The sequence below is a fragment of the Protobothrops mucrosquamatus genome, unplaced genomic scaffold, assembly GCF_001527695.2.
Source record: "Protobothrops mucrosquamatus isolate PMUCROS unplaced genomic scaffold, P.Mucros_1.0 scaffold4514, whole genome shotgun sequence".
Taxonomy (NCBI): Eukaryota; Metazoa; Chordata; class Lepidosauria; order Squamata; family Viperidae; genus Protobothrops; species Protobothrops mucrosquamatus.
Genome location: NW_015390419.1, coordinates 104,483 through 114,817, shown reverse-complemented (window position 1 = coordinate 114,817; position 10,335 = coordinate 104,483). Strand labels below are relative to the sequence as shown.

At 53.9% G+C, this 10,335-nt stretch overlaps 1 protein-coding gene across 1 annotated transcript in view; it reads left to right on the top strand.

The window, feature by feature from the left end:
• Window positions 1–10,335, top strand: part of CCDC50 (coiled-coil domain containing 50) — a gene marked incomplete at its 5' end in the record, with an annotated part of 15,503 nt that overhangs the window by 1,104 nt on the left and 4,064 nt on the right. Inside the window, 4 exons of the mRNA XM_015828448.1 lie at window positions 35–152; window positions 6,535–6,653; window positions 7,644–7,688; window positions 8,815–8,904. Of these exons, the coding sequence (XP_015683934.1) occupies window positions 35–152; window positions 6,535–6,653; window positions 7,644–7,688; window positions 8,815–8,904 (372 nt within the window). The remainder of the gene's footprint in view (window positions 1–34; window positions 153–6,534; window positions 6,654–7,643; window positions 7,689–8,814; window positions 8,905–10,335) is intronic.

The window sequence follows — 10,335 nt, the reverse complement described above, 5'->3', positions numbered from 1 at the left end:
GAGGAGACCCCTTCACGCGTGTTCTTCGTTTCAGGACATTGCTCGGATTCTGCAGCAGAAGGAACTGCAGGAGGAGAAGAGGCGGAAGAAGCCGCCCCCGGACCCCCTGCGGCTGGGCGCTTCCGAAGAAGGCTACCCCCCGGAGAACAGAGGTGAGCGGAGGGGCTGCCCCTCTGACCCCCCATTCTCCCCCCCCCCCCGGGTTGCTTTTTCTGCCTTAATCTCTGCAAGGGGAATGATTTGGGTGTCGTGATTAAGACGGTGACTCCTTGGGCCAGCCAGTCCTCCCCTCTCGGCCCCAGGAAGAAGGCAAGGGCTTCTGGAAATGGGGTCAGGAAACAGGGCTTGATGCCAGGAGTCAAGGCAGACTCAAAAGCAGCAACACAGGGACACACAAATACACACACGCACACACACACACACATATAGACACAAACAGATACACACAAACAGATATACACACATACATCCCTCAGACCTTGGCAAGTGCCCAGAGGTCCTTCAAGCTGCAATCCCGGAGGCCAAAGTAGATTCAGAATTACTGAATAACCACATAGAAGGGACCTTGGAGGTCTTCTAGTCCAGCCCTCTGCCCAAGATCATAGACTCCTAGGGCTGGAAGGGACCTTGGAGGTCTTTTGGTCCAGCCCCCTGCCCAAGATCACAGACTCCTAGGGCTGGAAGGGACTTTGGAGGTCTTCAGGTCCAGCCCTCTGCCCAAGATCATAGAATCCTAGGGCTGGAAGGGACCTTGAGGTCTTTTGGTCCAACCCCATGCCCAAGATCATAGAATCCTAGGGCTGGAAGGGCCCTTGGAGGTCTTCAAGTCCAAACCCCTGCCCAAGATCATAGAATCCTAGGGCTGGAAGGGACCTTGGAGGTCTTCAAGTCCAAACCCCTGCCCAAGACCATAGAATCCTAGGGCTGGAAGGGACCTTGAGGTCTTTAAGTCCAAACCTTCTGCCCAAGATCATAGACTCCTAGGGCTGGAAGGGACTTTGGAGGTCTTCAGGTCCATCCCCCTGCCCAAGATCATAGACTCCTAGGGCTGGAAGGGACTTTGGAGGTCTTCAAGTCCAACCCTTGACTTTTCCTTGCTGGCTTCTCTGTTCAGTTTGGGAGACGTTAGTGGGCTGCTGGCTGGGGGATTCTGGGAGTTGAAGTCCACAAGTCTTAAAGGGGCCAGGCTTGAAGACCCCCCTTGCCTTAGACCCCGCCTGGTGGCCAAGAAGGATGCCGGACTCCGCTTGGAAAGGAACAAAGGCCACCAATGCCAGCTGGGCAGAGCCGGGTGCCAGGTGGGCGGGGCTTCCTGCCAATCTCCAATGAAAGCCCCCCCCTCCCCCCCCCCCCGCTTGATGATCATCGCTGCTGCAGAAGGGAAATCATCTCCCGGATTGTGATTGAGGGGCCGGCTCTCCTCTTCTTCCTCCTCCTCCTCCTCCTCCTCGAAGGGCTGATGTGATCAGAGGGACTTCCAGAGCTGGGATTTAATGAACTCGGGTGGGGAATCCGCTGGGATGCTGCTTGGTGTGGTTTCTTCAGCCTGCAGGCCTCTTCGCTGTGACTGTGCAACACCCTCTGCTTTTCTTCCCTTGGGACACTGCAAGCGCCATTACATGCCAGGGGCTCCTCCTCCTCCCCCCCTCCCTTTCTCCTCCTCCTCCTCCCTCCTCCCCGTCCCTTTCTCCTCCTCCTCCTCCTCCTCCCTTCCTCTTCCTCCCTTCCTCCTCTTTCTCCTCCCCGTCCCTTTCTCCTCCTCCTCCCTTCCTCCTCCCTCCTCCCCTCCTCCTCTTCCTCCTCCCCCTCCTCCCCTCTTCCTCCTCCCCTCTTCCTCCTCTTCCTCCTCCCGTCCTCCTCCTCCTCCCCCTCCTATCTTGTCCTGTCCTATCCTTCCTATCCTATCCTATCCTATCCTATTTATTTCTCTCCTCTCCTCTCCTCTCCTCTCCTCTCCTTCCATCTCCTCTCAGAAAGGGCGCCAAAGGAGGGACCAAATGATATCCGAAGGGCAAAAAAAATTTAAAACATTTCAAACATTATTTTAAATAATTAAATTGAATTGTTGCCTTGTCCTGTGGCGAGTTGTCTCACAGCAGGCAAGGAAGGGACACCTCTTCCGTGGAGATGGGGAAGGGTCCTGGCTTGGGGTCTCCACTGGCGGGAAGAGCTTCAGAGGCGAAGCCAGTGGAGAAGGGAGGGGGGGGTCTGGGGGTCCTGCAGGAGCTTTGCTTACTCGCATGCCTTCCCTGCCCCTCCAAGCTTTCTCCCCCCCCCCCCGGCTCTCCATCCCCCTCCCCCCCTCTGCTGTGTAGCCCTACACCTGCCCTTCACCGGGGTCACTAACTCTCCTCCCTTGTCTGTCTTGCCCCTTCCTCGTTGCCCAGACCCCTTGTCCGGCAGTCCCCGCGAACCGGCAGGGCCCAAACTCCCTAGACCAGGCAGCGCGGATGGGCAGCCCCCCTCCCAAAGGAGGGAGCCCCGGGGGGGGCCTCCTCTGCTTTCAGAGGGTCTCGACCTGGAGACTTGGGAGAGCTCCCCAGAAACGAGAAAGGCCAAGGACGGCCGGAGGAAGGACCGAGAGAAACGGCCGGAGAGGAAGAGAGACGGGCACGGGAGACCCCCTCACCACGAGGGTCCTCCAGAGGTGGAGGAGGAAGAGGAGGAGGAGGAGGATGAAGACAGAGCTCGCAGTCGCCCCAACTGGAGCCAGGACAAAACTCGGGGGCCACGTCTCCTGCTCTGGGATGCCGAACCGCCCCGGGCCGGTCGAGGCGGCAGGGATCCAAAGAGGCCTCCGAGCCACGAGAGACCCCCCAGGACGCCCCCTCCTCCGACGGACCGGGAAGAGGAGGGGAGGAGCGGGCACCGCAGCCGCGGGCCCCGAGGGCCGGGGGAGCGAGGGGCGACCCCCAACGGGCGGGAGAGGCAGGCGGAGAGACGGTACGGCCAAAGCCGGTCCCCCAATCTGGACCGTCGCGGGCTGCCACCCCAGGAGGACCGTAGCTCCCCGCGGCCCCCGGCCCACCATCACGCCAGGCGCCAGGACCCGGAGGCTGCCCCCCGGCACCAGCCCAGGAGGGAGGACGGAGAAAGGGAGCCCCGGGGGGCTCGGGCCTCCCCCGCCTCCCACCGCAGGGAGGGCAGGGACAGGGAAGGCAGGCGCCCCCGGAATCCAGGTAACGGGACCGCGGCCCAAGGGGGTCTTTGGGCTTGGTTCTGGGTCAAGGGTGCCGGCTGCCAGTCGAGGAATGCTGAACCCTCCAGGAAGAGAGGAATGTGCTAAAACTGCCAGCCAGGAGGAAGGTGGGGTTGAGTTTTTTTCCCTTACAGAACAGCAGCCTCTGAATTTGCTCTAGCTGCACAACTGCTTCTGCTCCAGGTGAGAGAGAGGCTCCTGGGGTTTCCACCACAAGGAAGGTCTGCCTTGAGCCTGGAAGCCGAGGCGATCCCTCCGTGGCCCACAAGCAGGTCCTGGGGCAGCTTTTGGCTCATTGTGCGGTCCTGGGTGCTCTCTGAGCTGGGTGGTTTCCTGGCAGACGTTTCATCACCCAACTAGGGAACATCTTCAGTGCTAGAAAGGAATGGGTGTGTGAAGAGGAGGAGGAGGAGGAAGAGGAGGAGGGGGGGAGACTGTGGGATCCTGGATGCTCTCTGAGCTGGGTGGTTTCCTGGCAGACGTTTCATCACCCAACTAGGGAACATCTTCAGTGTTAGAAGGGAGGGGGGTTTGCAGACTGGAGGAAGGAGAAGAGGAGGAGGAGGAGGACTGAGGGTCCTTGGGCCTCTCTGAGTTTGGTGGCCTTCTTGCAGATATTGCATCACCAAACTAGGGAACATCATCAGTGGAGTGGTGGTGGTGGTGGAGGAGGAGGAGGAGGACGATGACGATGACTGTGGGGTCCTTGGTGGTCTCTGAGCTGGGTGGTTTTCTTGCAGATGTTTCATGACCCAACTAGGGAACATTATCAGTCCTAGGAGGGAGAAGGAGGAGAGAAAGAAAGAAAGAAAGAAAGAAAGAAAGAAAGAAAAGAAAGAAAGAAAGAAAGAAAGAAAGAAAGAAAGAGAAAGAAAGAAAAGGATTGGGGGGGGGTCCTTGGTGCTCTCTGAGCTTGGTGGCTTTCTTGCAGACATTTCATGACCCAACTAGGAAATATCATCAGGACTAGAAGAGAGAGGGGTTTGCAGGGAGGAGGAAGAGGAAAAGGAGATAAAGAAAGAAAGAAAGAGAAAGAAAGAAAAAAGAGAGAAAGAGAAGGAAGGAAGGAAGGAAGGAAGGAAGGAAGGAAGGAAGGAAGGAAGGAAGGATGGATGGATGGTGGGGTCCTGGGTGCTCTCTGAGTTGGGTGGTTTCCTTGCAGACGTTGCATGACCCAACTAGGGAACATCATCAGTGGAGTTGAGGAGGAGGAGGAGGAGGACTGTAAGGTCCCTGGCACACTCTGAGCTTGGTAGTTTTCTTACAGACATTTCATTACCCAGCTAGGGAATAACATCACTGTTAGAAGGGAGTGGGGTTTGTGGAGGGGAGGAGAAGAAGAAAGGCGGATAAGAGTCATTAACCATAACATTCTTTCTTGGGGTTGTGACAGTTCCAGGTCTGTTTCACAAATAAGAAAACAACAGAGTTGGAAGGGACCCTGGAGGTCTTCTAGTCCAACCCCCTGCTCAAGCAGGAGACCCTAGACCCATTTCAGAGAAACGGTTGTCCTCTTGGAGACAAGTCATTCAACTGATGAATTGTTCTCACTGTCCGGACATTTCTCCTTAGTTTTAAGTAGGTTCCGAGATGGTTGACCCGTTGGCCATCAAGACCGAACGGCCTTGAGCTCCTAACACAAAGTGCCAACCTCTCTGGTCCCTGAAGCCCAAGACCAGCGTGGATGGCCCCCATCCCTTCTTCTGCCACGGCTCCATAATTGAACGATCTGATGGTTTAATGCAGCGTAGTAACGATCTGGGGCCTCTCCAAGGACGGAGAACCCAACAGATGGTCTTCATCCTGTCCCAAACCGGGCGAGGTGCTTGCCGGTTCTCTGCTTGGGGGGTGGGAAAAAGCTACCCAGACTTTCTCCCTCCCCAATCGGAGACTCCAGGCTCTGGCTGGTGGCAGACGAATCCCAGATGGGGGCCGGCCCCTTCCCTCTTTGTTCCCAGGAAATTCTTTAAACAAGGAACACAGGGTCGCATCTGGAGAATCGATGCGGTGCCCAGCTTTTGTTCTCCTTCCAATTCGGTGACGTGTTTTGCAAGGATGTGTCTGTCAGGTTTGCAATGCCCCCCCCCTCTTCTGTAGGCCTATAAATAGGGCTCCTGCCTGGGTCCTCGCCAAGGGAGGGGGGCGCCACAGGGAAGGGGTCCCGCTCTGTGATGTCGGAGTTCTTCCCCAGAGAAGCTGCTAAGTGGAGGCAGCTGGGCTGCTCACGCCTGGCTGTGGTGTGCTCAGCTGCTGCCCAACAGGGGCGCCAGGGGTCTCTGGGGGGAGGGCCTGCTTCCCCTGGAGATGGTCCCTCCAGGGGTCTTCTCTCTGCTGCTGGCTGGCCAGGATAGAGCCCGTGCACAAGAGAAGGGCAGAAGGCTTCTCTGCTGGGGTCCTGCTAAAAGACCCGCTTTGCTCCCCGGACAGAAGAGAAGGAGGGGGTCCGTGGTGCTCTCTGAGCGGGGTGGTTTTCTTGGAGACGTTTCGTGACCCAACTAGGGAACATCATCNAAGGAAGGAAGGAAGGAAGGAAGGAAGGAAGGAAGGAAGGAAGGAAGGAAGGAAGGAAGGAAGGAAGGAAGGAAGGAAGGAAGGAAGATTAGAATGAGGGAAGGAAGGAAAGGAAAGAAGGAAAGGAAGATTAGAGGGAGGGAAGGATGGAGGGAGGGAAGGAAGGAGGGAAGGAAGGAAAGGAATATTAGAATGAGGGAGGGAAGGAAAGAAAGGGAAGGAAGGAAAGGAAGGAAGGAAAGGAAGATTAGAATGAGGGAAGGAAAGGAAGGAAAGGAAGATTGGAGGGAGGGAGGGAAGGAGGGAAAGAAGGAAGGAAGGAAGGAAAGGAAGATTAGAATGGAGGGAGGGAAGGAAAGGAGGGGAGGGAAGGGAAGGAAGGAAGGAAAGGAAGATTAGAATGAGGAAGGGAAGGAAGGAAGGAAGGAAGGAAAGGAAGATTAGAATGAGCGAAGGAAAGGAAGGAAAGGAAGATTAGAGGAAGGAGGGAAAGAAGGAAGGAAAGGAAGATTAGAATGGAGGGAAGGAAGGAAAGGAGGGGAGGGAAGGGAAGGAGGGAAGGAAGGAAGGAGAAGAAGATTGGAAGGAAGGAAGGAAGGCAATGGTGGGGTCCTTGGTGCTCTCTGAGCTCAGTTGTTAGGTTTAGTGTTGTTCTGTCTAGCCGGACTCTCCTTCACATCCCCCCCCCTCCCAGCATCATCTAACTCTAAAAGCAAAAGGTAAAAGAGGGCTACATTTCCATCTGTTGCCAGTGCAGAAACATCCCATGTTAGCAGCGTTGACACTTTGCTGGAAACGAGGACTTTCCCCTTCCTGTCTTGCAGGGGCAAAACCTCGGGGGTCCAAAGAAGACCCCTTCGCCAGACCCCGATCGGGGGCTTCCCGTGACCCCGAGGCCTACGATGCCGAGATTGCCTGGAAGTTGCAGGAGGAGGAACTGCTGGTGAGCCGGGCCAAGCTCGGGCCTTACGGAGCTGCGGGGGTGGGTGGGGGGAGAACCCTGAGACCCCCCCGAGACCCCATCCAGTTTCCCCATTTTCAGCTGCTTTGGTGCCCTGCTTTGATTTTGATCCATGGCAGGAAGCAAAACAGCATCCCGGTGATGGGGAGGGGTCTCCTCTGAGAGTTGAAGGGGGGGGTGAGGGGTGCAGGGCCCGATCGAAAGAGTGGGAAAAGGGGTTGTGTGTGTCCCCCCCCCAAACAGAATTTCCCAAACATTGGAGACCAAGGGGTCTGTTTTGTTTTTAAAACATGTAATTGTATTCTATTTAAGGAGAAATTCAAATAACAAATGTCCCCCCCAAAAACACACATAAAAGATAATCAAGCAAAGAAAAATAAAATAAAACAAAAAAGTGCATTAAAAAACACAAACACACGTATTGTCCCCCTTAGTTAAATACTGATGAATATATTACAACAATATTAGCTTGGAAACAGGCCCCAAACACGTTTTTTAAACTTCTAACTCTGTTTGCAAATTATTCACCTGTCCCCTGTCTACTATATGGATAACAAAATACTTAACAGGTGAAGCATAAAAAAAAAAAAACCAACAGAAAAACAAGATTAAAGTTTGAAAAGTGTATTAGCAGACTATTACTGGGTACAACTCATAGAAAATTGACTGCAGCTTCTTAGCTATCCTAAATCAAGGGCAGGGCCTAAACCCCACTTCGTAGATCAGTAGGGTGGGAAAGGGGTGTGTGTGTGTGTGTGTGGTCCCAAAGCAGAATTTTCCAGATGTTGGAGTTTTCCTGGTGGAGCCACAGTGGGTGGGAGGGAGCCAGAAGCAGAGGGGGGGGGGTGTCTTTGAAGCATCCCATTTGGGGAGGTGGGGAGAAAGGGGTGGGGGACGCCTCCGAGATCTGCAGGAAACAGTTCCCCAATATTCTCTTTTTTAAAGTTTCTCTCTTTTTTTTGGTTTTTTTAGGCCAGCCAGGTGGACAGGAGGGCTGCACAAGTTGCTCAGGATGAGGTAGGTGCCCGCAAGGACAGGTGAACGACAGAATAACAGAGTTACAAGGAAACTTGACCCTTTTATGACTCGTGGACTTCAACTCCCAGAATTCCTGAGCCAGCCATGCTGAGGGGAAAGGGAGAGGTTTCCAAGCTGAGCCAGGCTGGCTCAGGAATTGTGGGAGTTGAAGTCCACGAGTCATGAGGGGGCCATAGTTCCCTCATGCCGGCTCAGGAATTCTGGGAGTTGAAGTCCGCAAGTCATGAAGGGGCCATAGTTCCCCCATGCTGGCTCAGGAATTCTGGGAGTTGAAGTCCACAAGTCATGAAGGGGCCATAGTTCCCTCATGCTGGCTCAGGAATTCTGGGAGTTGAAGTCCACAAGTCATGAGGGGGCCATCGTTCCCCCACGCTGGCTCAGGATTTCTGGGAGTTGAAGTCCACAAGACATGAGGGGGCCAAAGTTCGAAGACCCCATGCCCACCACGTATGATAATAAATACCTGGTTTATACCATTTCTAACCCCCAAACATCCTTCCGCAAAATACAGAATAGAGTTGGAAGGGACCTTAGAGGTCTTCTAGTCCAGCCCCCTGCTCAAGCAGGACACCCTATAGCATCCAAATCAAATGGCTCTCCAGTTTCTTGAACTCTCCTGTGATGGAGCATCCCACAACTTCTGGAGGCAAGTTGTTCCACTGGTTCATTCTCCTCCCTGTCAGGAAATTTCCTGACGGGGAGAACAATCAACCAGTGGAACGGCTGGCCACTAGACATTGTGGGTGCTCCAACACTGGTTGGAGGTTGGGCAGCCATTTGTGTGAAATGGTATAGCTCCTCCTGCTTGAGCAGGGGGTTGGACTAGAAGACCTCCCAGGTCCCTTCCAGCTCCTATTCTGATTGCATAGCTTGCCTTCAGACATTGCGGCTGTTCCATCACTGGAGGCTTTGAAGAAGAGACTGGGCAGCCACTTGTCTAGAATGGCATGGGGGTCTCCTGCCTGAGCAGGGGGCTGGACTAGAAGACCTCCAAGGTCCCTCCCAGCTCTTCTGTTATTCCGTGGTTCTGAAACTGAGTAAATCTTAAGCAGAGGTGCGAGCCAAAAAAAAAGGGATAATTTGCTGGATGGACTCTTTCCCGCAGGAAATAGCCCGGCTGCTGATGGCAGAGGAGAAGAAAGCATACAAAAAAGCGAAGGAACGGGAAAAGAAGAGGCAGGATCCCGACTGGAAGGTGGGCCAGGGTTCAGTTTGGGAAGATGTTGGCGTCTTCTGGACAGGAAAAGGGGAGGGGGGGACACACTGATCCCCTGCACAAGAATTCTGTTTTTCAGTAGAAAAAAATCTTTGTAGCTCAGCAATGAACTTTGGGGTCCTGGGTGCACTGTGAGCTGGGGGTGTTTTGCAGATGTTTCATGACTCAACTAGGTAACAGCATCAGTGCCAGGAGGGAGGGAGGTTTTCAGGGAGGAGGGGAGAAGAGGAGGAGGAAGAGGAAGAGGAGAACTGTGGGGTCCTTGGTGCTCTCTGAGCTGGGTGGTTTTCTTGCAGACGTTTCATGACCCAACTAGGGAACATCATCAGTGCTAGAAGGGAGGAGGATTTATGGAGGAGGAGGAGGAGGAGAACTGGGGTCCTTGATGCTCTCTGTGCTTGGTGGTTTTCTTGCGGACGTTTCATGACCAAACTAGGGAACATCATCAGTGCTAGGAGGGAGGGGGGCTTGTGGAGAGGAGGAAGAGGAGGAGGAAGACCATGGGGTCCTTGGTGCTCTCTGAGCTGGGGGTGCTTTGCAGATGTTTCATAACCCAACTAGGTAACATCATCAGTGCCAGAAGGGAGTCTAACTTGCTCTCTCTTTTTGAATTACGAATTCATACACAACTATGAATTATGCTTTCACAGACCATCTATTTCTAATTCCCATCACGTTTGGAAGGCGTGCTGAAATTTCAAATTATTCGGGACGGGGGCAGGGTGAGGAAGGCTGAGTTTGAGATTTTCTGTGGTTACATCCTGACCTTTTCTTTTATAATCCTTTTTTAAAATGATGATTAAATCAGTAGGTTTGGGTCCCATTCCTCATTGCTGATAACAATGGGGAGGGCCTAAGATTTCACTCAGGAGGTTAATCACACCAGCCTCGTCCCACCTCTTATCCCAAATTAAGATCGGCCTCGGGCAATTTTATTTATTAAATATATAGGTCCTTCCCCCCACTCCCATCTCACACTCAGTAGACCAGGGGTAGGCCACCTTGGCTCTTTTATGACTCGTGGACTTCAATTCCCAGAATTCCTGAGCCAGCCATGCTGAGGGGAAAGGGAGAGGTTTCCAAGCTGAGCCAGGCTGGCTCAGGAATTCTGGGAGTTGAAGTCCACGGGTCATGAGGGGGCCATAGTTCCCCCATGCTGGCTCAGGAATTCTGGGAGTTGAAGTCCACGAGTCATGAAGGGGCCATAGTTCCCCCATGCTGGCTCAGGAATTCTGGGAGTTGAAGTCCACGGGTCATGAAGGGGCCAAAGTTTCCCCATGCTGGCTGAGGAATTCTGGGAGTTGAAGTCCACCAGTCATGAAGGGGCCAAGGTTGCCTATCCCTGGCCTAGTCCATTGTTTCTCCACCTCAGCAACTTTAAGAGTGTAGACTCCAACTCCCAGAATTCCT